At 36.6% G+C, this 11,313-nt stretch overlaps 1 protein-coding gene across 3 annotated transcripts in view; it reads right to left on the bottom strand.

Annotated features, from left to right (window-relative positions):
* LOC110037883 (ATP-dependent zinc metalloprotease FTSH 11, chloroplastic/mitochondrial) overlaps positions 1 to 9,155 on the bottom strand; it is a 37,243-nt gene extending 28,088 nt beyond the window's left edge. For all 3 annotated transcript variants that reach the window (XR_002295374.1, XM_020742611.1, XM_020742610.1), the window contains exons 1-6: positions 8,322 to 9,155; positions 6,922 to 7,075; positions 3,043 to 3,135; positions 2,768 to 2,856; positions 2,379 to 2,502; positions 1,654 to 1,773 (exon numbers count right to left, since the gene is read on the bottom strand). Coding sequence is in view for 2 of the 3 variants with exons in the window: in XM_020742611.1 (XP_020598270.1) it covers positions 1,654 to 1,773; positions 2,379 to 2,502; positions 2,768 to 2,856; positions 3,043 to 3,135; positions 6,922 to 7,075; positions 8,322 to 8,848 (1,107 nt within the window). In the remaining variant the exon portion in view is untranslated. The remainder of the gene's footprint in view (positions 1 to 1,653; positions 1,774 to 2,378; positions 2,503 to 2,767; positions 2,857 to 3,042; positions 3,136 to 6,921; positions 7,076 to 8,321) is intronic.
* Between the last annotated feature and the right edge of the window lie 2,158 nt (positions 9,156 to 11,313).

Genomic DNA, 11,313 nt, shown 5'->3' on the forward strand with positions numbered 1-11,313 from the left:
AATATATATTATTTATATTTTAGGGCAATTTTTTTATTCGATTATCTATCAGGATAGCCGCCGGCATCCAGGTTTTCCATTCTAGGATTATATCCGAAGCGAGAAGACGCTACAACTGTAACTCATCCTGGAATAGTGTTTGTTTAAAGTTCCCAGCTTCCCTGCCCCTCCTCCGTTACCACAGTCTCCATGGTTGTTGTCACCCCGTCCACCTAACTGTCGACCATTCCAGCCGCCTCCTGCCTGCTGTTGACCCCTTTAACCACCTACCAACTTGTTGCACCCCTCTAGCCACCTCCAACCCGCTGCAGCTCTCTTCTAGCCACCTCCAACTTGCTACTACCCCTTCCAACCACCTCCCACTTACAACTTCCGCCTTCTTGTTGCCACTATCACCCCGAGGACCTTGTTTTCATACACCACCCAACCCATTTTAGTTATTATTCTCCTTAAATTACAGCAGCACCGCCTTCGACCTCAACCCTAGTTGAGCTCGTGTTGAGTCTTTGTTATTTATTAGCTCCAAGTATCTATGCTTGTAACCTCTATCTGTTTTCAGTAAAAATATTTAATTTTTCTATTATTTTTTGGGTTAACTCATGTATCATTTGGTATCAGAATTAGCCTAATCCTAGTCATAACCTAGAATTTCTAACATCCTCCCATATCACCCCCCCCCCCCCCCCCCCCCCCCACCCCCCCCCCCCCCCCTTTCCTTCAAAATAATTTTTTTTCCTCCACCCTACAGATGAATAGATGAAATACATATTTTATACGGTTGTCATGATTCTCTCCATTACGTGTCTATCTTTACATATTTTATACAATTATAACACATCGTGACATTTGCTGTGAACATGTACATGAGCTACATATGATCATGCACATTTTTTATTTTTCGTCCATAAAATTCTTTATTTAGCCTTGGTTATTTCATTGAGTCTATAGCACATGCTATGTTGTAATTTTAGGAAGGGATAAAGAACATCTGAGCAAGTCACTAGGTGCGACATGTACAACTTTTACACTATAATTTTAAAGTGTGTACAAACTTTTGGATACGTGTTTCTATTATTTTGAATTTAGCAACTATATATATTTTTTTTTCTTGATATGATTTTTCATGATTTCAAGTATATATAAATGTGAATAAATAATGAATTAAAAATGTACTATGTACATTACGGCGAGTTAGTTAGACTAGTCCATCACCTACTGTGTCCAGAGTTTGCAAGTCGGGACTAGTGCTAGTGAGAATTTGGTTTGACTCTGCCTCTTTCACGCCACGGCTAACCCAAAAAGAGGAGTCAGTTGGGGTGTGACACTTAATTGGCAATCATTTAAATAATATTTCCATCCTCTAGATAAATCTAACGACTTCCTTTAATCTTCACCTCCATTCTCTTATCTTAACTATTTTATTGATGTCCCTTTTCCCATATAACAAATCCTACCGCAAAAATGATTAAAATTCGTCGCAAGTCAAACTGAAATTAGTCTTAAAACTAGTCCATCCACCAGAAAAATATCTAAATATTTTGCCAGTGCTTACAGCAAAGCGATTGTATTGGGATGCAGGGATGCTGATAGAAAAGATTGCTAAGAAACTTAAAATAAAAAGTTATAGTATTAACGATCTATGCATTCACAAACCTTAGGCAACTTCCCTCCAAGGCGGGTGAACTTTGCTGGATTTTTAAGGTACTCTACTACTTCTTCAAGCTCTTGCTTAGCATCATCACAGCCCTTCACATCTTTAAAGGTTTTGACATTCTGCATGGAACACAACAAGAAAGTAAGGCAAGGAAAATATAGACTGCTATTATTCTTATCTCTGTACATGCAAAAACTTGGTAAACAATGAAATCACAGGTTGCACTTCCTAAATCAAATACATAGGTGCAACGTGGTTCTGCATTCATGTGCCTTTTTGTATTGTAAATCACTCTGCAGCTTTGGCAGCATTGAAAATTAAAAAGTATATAGCATTTACACCAGGCTGGACATGTAAAAATCAAAGAAAGATGTGTCGCTACAAAAACCACAGGCTCAAACAGACATCAAGTTAAATTTTCAAATTAAATTCTAAAAATTTAACACAAATAAAACTATATTATGTACCTCAAGCTCCATACAAGCCTCCCAAACCAAGGACCTAAGTTAATCAAAACTGAACTGATCGCAGTTTACCGTGTTAATCATATATATTATAAATCATATTTGATTCGTAAGTTAACTACATCTGCCCATAAGTTTAGATGGCCAATTTATTTTGCTCAGTTCTTCAGTCTAAAAAAAGCATTATGATTAAACCCAAACAAGTTCGCATTGCAAATAAAAGACGCTCAAATCAAATGAATTGTTCAGACAGTAAGTACCTTTTCTGGCATAATTTCTTTATTCAGATCTTTCGGAGCATAGGTAGCACTCGAACCAGCACCAGAGGTGCCAATCCCACCCAAACTTCCAATATACTTTTGGAGTGCTGCCGCACCCATTACCCTGTAAAAAAGTGTTACTAATATGCAGAATTATTGATAAAAAATAAAAGCTAATAACTGAAGTCCCAAAAAGTTCACAAAAGAAATGTCAATCCCTACCACCCATATTTGCAAAAATAATATTTATTTCATGCAGAAACAGAAAAGAAACTGCTAGAATAAAAAATCTAACAGCTTTTGAAAAGCAATAAAAAATCTTACAGGTGGCATGCATTTCCTCGGATACAAATATAAGTAAAGGCAATTAAGTTTGCAAAAATGCATACCACATCAGTCCCACAGCCACTGTAAATATGATTGTTGAAAGTAGTTCTTGTGCAAATCTTGTAGATTTACCAGATGCTTTGGGATCAACCTGACGAAATTTAGAGTATCAAGTAAATGACCTGGCAATCCAAACAGTGAATTGCGCAAAAAAAAAAAAAACTCAAAATAACTCAAAATAAGACAGAAATCATGGCAATCCAAACAGTGAATTGCGCAAAAAAAAAAAAAACTCAAAATAAGACAGAAATCATGGGTCTCGTTTCCTTGACCTCACCATAACTACATGCAATGGCTGCTTGTCAGAGATGCCAGGATTACGATAAGATCCATCTTCGTTTCCAGCTGCGCGCTCCTTCAACTCTTGTAGCTACTAACCAAAAATTATTTTCCAAAAATAACTGAGAAACCCACGATTATAAAATCCAGCTAGCATAACGCTAAAAGAAAAAGAAATTAAACAATGTGGAAACCAAATTATAGTTAGAATTGAAGAAAAATAACTGCACACACTCAGTTTAGCATAGTTGACTAGAACAATGTGCTACAATTTTATCTTTTGCATGTCTAAATACAATCGTCTTTAATTATTATTATTATTGTAGGGTATAAATAAGCTTACTATGCATAGGGTTAGGTTTATGCATGAGGTGAATCTAAAATTTAGGGTTTGGAAGAGATTTTCTGCCTCTCGAATTGTAATAAGTGGAAAAGATCGCCTACCTCTTGAATTGTAGAAGTGTTTATCCTTGTATTCATGTGAGTTATTAGTGTTGTATTACTTTGAATTGAAGTTCAAGAAATAAAATGTGTTTGCCCCAATTTCTATGAAAAAGCGTGTCAATTTTGACGTCGGATAGTATCGAATTGGTATCAAAGCATCAATTTGAGAATTTGAAAAGAAAAGAATGTTATCTTCTCAGAGAAGAGGACCGTGGCTCTTGGAGGAAGGAGAAGGAACGTACAGAAGTTCAGATACAGTTACGATCGAGCTATCAGAGAAGTCACGGCGGGATTGTGTGTGATTGGGCTAGCAGGGAAACCACAATGGGATCGCGTTGAAGCAATGATGGCATCACATCATGACGATATAGTAGCAATCATGCTTGCAGAGAAGGCAATGACGGGCTCGCAGCTTACAGAGGCCCACAACTTTAATTTTGCAGGGCAAATGACGAGATCACGGTTTACAGAGACTTGAAACTTCCTTCGTTCACTTCCTCCCACATTGTCCTCATGAAGTAGTCACGATTAGTGCTTGCGGGGAAGGCCAACAAAATTGTGGGGTACAAGGAAGGCCCTCGTGATTGGTGCTTGCGGTGAAGACCAATGGGATTGTGAGGTATAGGAAAGGCCGACTAGATCGCAGCACACAAGAAATGCCTTCGTGACCTAGTCTGACGGGCACACAATAAGGTAACAACTACTATATAACGCGATCGAGCTAGCTAGCTAGCAATGAATACAATCGTGACAAGGGCTTGTTGGGAAGGCGACGACGAATCTTCCATCTCCTGTGAAGAAAGATGAGTTAAGCTTGTTGGGAAATCCTCAAGATTCGAGCTGATTTTTACGAACTCGATTTTAACCAACTACGGTATCGCGGCATATAAGTTTCAAAAATGAAAGGAATGAATGAAAGCCAACAAAGTAGATGATTTTGATAAGAAATTAAAAAAAAAATGTGGGCAAACTTAAATCCAAGATAGAAGAAATGTTTGCCCCCATAGACGATAGAATTTCATCCATGAAAAAAAGATTCGGGTGCTAGGAGGAGATGAGGAGGAGGCTTATTGAGATGCAAACCAAAACCACGCTGGCGGCTCGATTTGCAAATCCTAACCAAGGGTTGACCAGAGATTGAACTACCAAATTGAAAAAGAGAGATTAAACGAGAGGAACGCGAAGAGGAAAGCAACCCCACATCTAGAACCCCCTCTCAGAGCTCTAATTGGGGGTGGATTGCAGTTTTCTGATGGAAGTGGTTGGTTCGAAACATGGAGAAGAGATTATATAAGAGGTATGGAGGAGCACAATGAAGAAAGGAGAGAAGCAGGGAGGGGATATGGCTAAAATAGAAGGAGGAATTTTGCCCTCGATACATGGGGTAAAAAAACAAAGTGAGAGAAAGTTGGGATGGAGATACTAAGGTTAGGAAGCTGAAGATGCCGATCTTCAAAAGTGAAGGAGCACATGAGTGGGTTTATCGAGTCGAGCGATACTTTACAATGAATGGGCTAGATGTGAAGGAAAAACTCATTGCAGCAGGGTTATGCTTGGAGGGAAAACTCTATCCTGATTTCAGTGGAGGGAGGTCAGATGCTCGATCTGTTTGTAGGAGGCATTTAAAAATTATTTGATGGAATATTTTTGAGTCACTCGTGAATAAGACCCACATAAGCAACTCTATGTCTTGACTCAAAAGGGAGTTGTCAAAGAATATAATAAGAAATTTGACTACTATAAGGACGGCTGAGGAGGATTTTTGAAGTTGAATTTGGGGAAAATTTCATGAAATGCCTAGAGTCTGACATAAGAGTAGCACTCCGATTATTGAGACCACGGGGATTGAAAGAGACAATGGAGTCAGACCAGATGGTAGAGGATAAGAACCAGATAGAGAAGGCCAGCAGGAGCAGCACAGATCGAGCGTCGCGTCGTGTCGAACTGCTACAATCACGACAATACCAAAAGCTCAAACAGCAGAAGTCCAAACGATGGCTGCATGGGACAAAAATAATGGGCCTTGACTGGGAGCAACACTCAAGAAGCTTACTATAACAGAGATTCAAAAAAAAAGAGCCAAGAGGTTATGCTTTCAATATGATGAGAAATTTACCCAAGCACACTATTTCAAAGATCACAAATTACAAATTCTCATGCTGCATGGCGAGGAGGTAAAGGAGATATAGGATGGAAAAATAAAGATAGCTATAACGGAGGAAAGGAAACACTCTCATTTTTTCTCACCTTGAAGAAAAAATATCTCTTTGAGGGGTATCGCTACGTCAGTGTCTAGACTAAGGGCAATTTTGACTTTTGCATGTCTAAGAACAATTTAACTTTTTATTATTCTTGTTGTTGGGTATAAGTATCATATTTAGGGTTAGTACTATGCATGAGATTGAGCCTTGTGTTTTAGTTTTAGGGTTTGGGAAAGATTTACTACCTCTCGAATTGTAGGAATTGGGAGATATCGCCTGTCTCTCAAATTGTAGTGCTTATATTTTGTATTCGTGTGAGTTATTAATGTTGTATTGCTTTGAATTAGTGTTTGGGAAATAAAATTGTATTTGGCTTAATTTCTGTGAAAAAACATGTCGATTTTGATGGCGGTCATACCACAATACTCAAGGAATCGGAATTCAATTGTTGCCTGCATCTTTGAGATGCTTTTAATATCTTCAAATGTTCAGTAAGAATCTCTGCCCATCCTTTCAAGGCATACAAATAATAAAAATTCACAAAAACCTTATTGTGAATATGAAATACTAGTAGAATTAGAATTTTTTTCCTGATTTAACTCTTCATTAAATTTACATAGGCAAAAAGAGCTTTTTTCTATAAACCAGCCTGCTGTTTGAAGGCATTGAAACTAAAGAAAATGGAAATCTACCAATAACAGAAAGTTTGTGGTGAATTAAGGCAACCAAAAAACTAGACATAAAATAGATAGAGAAAGATGCTATATGTTAGTTTCCAAAACATTTACTACTTTGAAACAATATATATATATATTCTCAAGAAAGAAGGTTCCTCCAGTTTCTTAGATAATTTTACTGGAGCCAGAACAAAACAACTAAGCAACCATAAGGTTTGTTCACAGAAAAGACAACTAAAGGGAATAAAAAGAAAATTTCCCAATAATTGAAGCCATCCATTTAAAATTACAAGAACCATGCATGCATCTCCACAACCCAAATTTTACCAAGGTGTGTAACAAGCCTTTTTGTAATTTACAGTTCTAAAAAAAATGAATGTAAAAATGAAAAGAGTAGTAATGAAAGAGGCGAGAAACGAATTCACAAAGTTATATTTAATCAACACGAAGTCAAAAATATTTTTAAAAAATAAAACTTCTTGATGGGCCAAAAAGTAGAATCCTGATAATCAAAAGCATACGTAAAAAACAAATAGGAAAAGAGCTAGAAACTACCAGCATTGGAAGACTAGATGGCTTGCCAGATTGCTCATCTGAAAGATATTCTGCAATGGAGTTGGTGACAACTAGAGCTCGCAGATATTCTACTACCACTCTACTATCAACTGCATGGTCTCTTTGCTCAAATCGTTTAATGACAGACTCAGGTCTGCAAAAAATTTATTAACATAACTTATGATCCTCCAAATGTGTACAGAGTGGTCAATCTAAAAAGTGTGCAGCTTGCTTAATACTGCACAGCAAAATAGTAAATGATATTGCTGGAAAAGCTAAGGGGCCGTTCGGGATTACTTTTGATTTCTATTTTTATTTTGTGTTTTTATTTTGTACTGTATACATTTTCACTTAAAATAAAATATATTTGGTATGTTCTGATAAGTTTAATTATTTTTTAAAACACTCAAAATAATTTTTACATGTTTTGAGTGTTTTTAAAATAAGCTAATTTATTTTTTAAAACAAAAAATAAAAGCATGCAAAAAAAAAATATTTTAAAAATAGATGCAAAGCCCAAAACATAAATTAAAAACAAAATTGATCCCAAACAAACCCTAAAAATTTGAACATTAAAGGGTACTCCAAAAAAAAAGTGACCTATCCAAAGATAGAAAGCTTATTAGCCTGAATCTGCCAAGCATAAAGGAAAAATTTTTCTCTTCAGTTTATCATATTAAATTCCAATGATAATTTAAAAAATATATTATCGAGATTCCCAAATACTGAATTATGGTTTTGATACGCTTGAAATACATATCCTACAAGGGGAAAATAATTTTTACTTTTGCATACAAAAAGTAATTCTTGGTTGTCAGCATAAGCATCAATCAACATATAGAAAAAAAATAATAAAGCCACCTGCAAAGCTATCTAAGTAAATTGTAAGCACAACTCCCAAACAATCAAGAAAACCAAACCAAAAATTCAGGTATTATATAACACAGCATTTCATCACATTTGCCCACTGGAATATAGGTGTATGGAGCGGAACTAAGGAGCCGTGCCACACTCAATAATGATGCATGCTAAATCATGCATATCTGTGATAGATCATTAAAAAGGTTTAATGAACTATCATGAACAAACAATCAAGTGCACTAGAAACTAAAGTAATGAGCAAGTAACATGGACAAAGAAACAAAATATCGGATAAATAAGCTTTCTACTTGACAACCGGTAAATTAAATAAAACAGCATCAATGCAATGGACAATCTACCTACTAATTATTTTTAAGAAAAAGGATTTTCTACTGAGAACAATTTGATTCAAAGAACCAGAAAGCAACTCAAAATACAAACTTTTGCAAGAAAGGCCAACAATAGGTAAAAATCTGAACAGAACAAACTAGTTTATCTAGCAAAATGGAAGACAAAAGAGACTATTAAAAAAAATAAACCTGTGCCGGTTGAGCTCAGCCAGGAGAGCACTCTGCTTTCTAGCATCCTTAGGGTTCGCATCAGCCTCGGCAATGAGACGCTCCAGCCTCTTCTCCTGACGCCAGAAAGGCCACCAGTTAAGCCACTCCAACAAGGCCAGCCTGCCCAACCCTCTCCTTACCAAATCACACATGCCAACAACAAACACCAGTAACGGAAATCTATTCTGCTGCGCCTCAGCCCTTGCCTCTACCACGGACGATTTCTCCACAGAGCCCAAACCTCCAACCATTGTGGTCGGCTCGTCACGGCCGCTGTTTTCCTGACTCGAAGATAAAACATCTTCGTAGGGATTCGGCTCGTGTTTCTCAGGCAATGCGCGAAATGGAGAGACAGCCAGGCACCGGCGATGGGAGTAAGGGATAGAAAATGAGACGGAATAAGGAGAAACGGAGACGCGGCTGTGAGGTAAGAGAGAGGGAGCCGGACGGTGTAAACCAGGCGGAAAAGAGGGGCGACAGAGGAGTGACGCTTGAACGGCGGACATGGGTGGGGCCTCACCGGAGCTATTGATCTTGTGATATGCGCAAGTAGATATGAGTAGGGTTTAGAGGTTCTAGACCACAGAATCCAGCAGAAGCTGGAGCCTTATCTGGAGATGGAGTGAGGTGCAACCGGTGGCCTCTCTCCCTGTTTGACTATTGCGAAGCCAGGGAACTGGGAGGGCGAACCGCTAGGAAATGAGGATAACTGGTTATATGAATTCTCTCGGCGGATTCTGATGCGTAGCGGTTAGCTCAAGTTTTCCCGTCGTATTCTTTGCTTCTCTGGCAGGCCACCTGAACTTCGACGCATTTGATAAATTTAGGAAGACTTGCAGCATGATACCATCTGATTCATATGTATAAATATCTAAAACCATTCAATTTTTACATTGGTATAATTTATTTAAAAATAAAAAAGTGAATTTTGATCTTATTTAAATAAAAATTTTGATATTTTTGATGTGATGCACAAAATTTGGGTAATATAAATGTAAAATATGAAGTTTAATGTTGATATATAATTCCATAGGACTTAAGAGGTATGTATGGTATGTAGGCAAACAAACAACTAAATTAGATTAATCATATTTTATTTTTTTAAATTTATAAGCAATTTAATTTCTTTTTACATTTTAATATGACATAAACATAATAACTCTTGTTTTTCTTATTTTTGTTGTAGATAAAAATAAAACATGTATTAATTTTGTGTCGCAGTTTACTAGTCCAATGTTTAGTTTGATGTGTCGCAGTTTTATGAATTTTTAAAAGTGATTATATCTAATTTTTGCAATGAATTGATTCATAAACGAGCTGAGCTTGAGCAAGCCAAGGCTTGGCTCGTTAAAAGTACAACTGCTCGTGTTTTGCTCGTTTAGAAATTGAGTGCAAAAAAATTGTTTAAGTTTCAAACACGAGTTGTTCACGAACAATGAGCCATTTTGACTACCCTAATCACGTAGACGTAGAAAGTTAAGGGTATGGGTGAGATTTAAAACTAGTTATTTATATTAAAATATTCATTTAAATAGAATTTAATGTATTTTTATTCTCTTTTATTAATTAAAAATAAAAATTGAATATAAATCTTTATAGCCCTAAAGTCAATTAAATTATTTAAAAATAATACTCATCAATTATAATATATATTATTTTGAGCCAAATTAGGTCGAACATGAGCAAACAAATCTTTATTCAAGTTTGATTCGTTTATATATTTAGCGTAAAAAAAATTGTTTGTGTTCAGATTGTTTTTTTAGCGAATGAATTGAACACGTTAACAAGTTGAACATGAGTTATTTGCAAACAACAAGCCATTTTGACGGCTCTACTACAAACTACGCTTATGGTTTTTAAGTGAGAAGAACTCCCCTAAATTGGATCTAACAATTCAATAGTTAATTAATCAAACACAATTCATTGATAGTATTAACTTGCATAGATTTTCAATTCAAGTGAGTGAGATATTAAGTTCCTACTCATTAGAGAAGAACACATGAAATTCATTTCAAAACCAAAGCAATTGTAGTTTAAACAATCCCACCAATATGCTTCACTAGAATACATGTGTTCTAATGAATCCACTATGTTCACATGCACTTTGAGTACACAATTCACTTGATCTCACTCTCAAACACTCTATCTCACTCAAGGGAACACTTGTTCATGCTCACAACACTCTCACACACTTCTCCTTTTGATGTGCTTTGACCGCTCTTGAAAGTTCTCTAGTGAGACCCTTCGTCACCCTTTGGCTTTTTCTCGCTTGTTCTCTATCTTCTCCCTTGAAATCTCTCATTTGACCTTTGGAATGTTGCTTAAATCTTCTCAATGCCACAACCATAGAAATTGCCAAAAAACAACGTCGAGTGCTTGGGTACTTAAGCTAGCACTGGAGCGCTCCTTAGGTTGGTGCTTCGGCACATGGATTGCCATTGGGTCAAAATGTAAAGCAAGAGCCTATGCACCTGGCTTAGGCATCAACTTTCCCATTGCTCTGTTTCCAGGCCATATGGGGAAGAATTCGGACGATCAGGCACCATAATAGGACACTGTGCCGTCGATCTTACTGCTTTTTTGTGCTAGGCTACAGAATGCTAATGGGGCACCTAAGTGGTACTTAGCTCACATGTTCCCTTCTTGCTAACGTATTACCTTGAACTTGCAAATACATACAAAAAATAACTCTAAAAAGGCACAAATATGAACCAAATAGAACAAAATGCAGGAAATAACATCATAAGCCTTTATACCGCTAAGTGGGTCAGCTGCATGAATCTTTTTTCTCCATTACGGCCAATTGAGTGTTATATTTGTCGTTAATTCCAATAGATTAAGATCATTTATTATACAATATGTCCAAGTTTTTTTAGGTCTCCCTCTATCTTCTTAACATAAGTTGAATATAAAGCATCTACTCTCCTAATCGGATCATTAAATGGTCAAAGGTATATATATATATATATAT

Source organism: Phalaenopsis equestris, unplaced genomic scaffold (genome assembly GCF_001263595.1).
Source record: "Phalaenopsis equestris unplaced genomic scaffold, ASM126359v1 Scaffold226392, whole genome shotgun sequence".
Classification (NCBI taxonomy): Eukaryota; Viridiplantae; Streptophyta; class Magnoliopsida; order Asparagales; family Orchidaceae; genus Phalaenopsis; species Phalaenopsis equestris.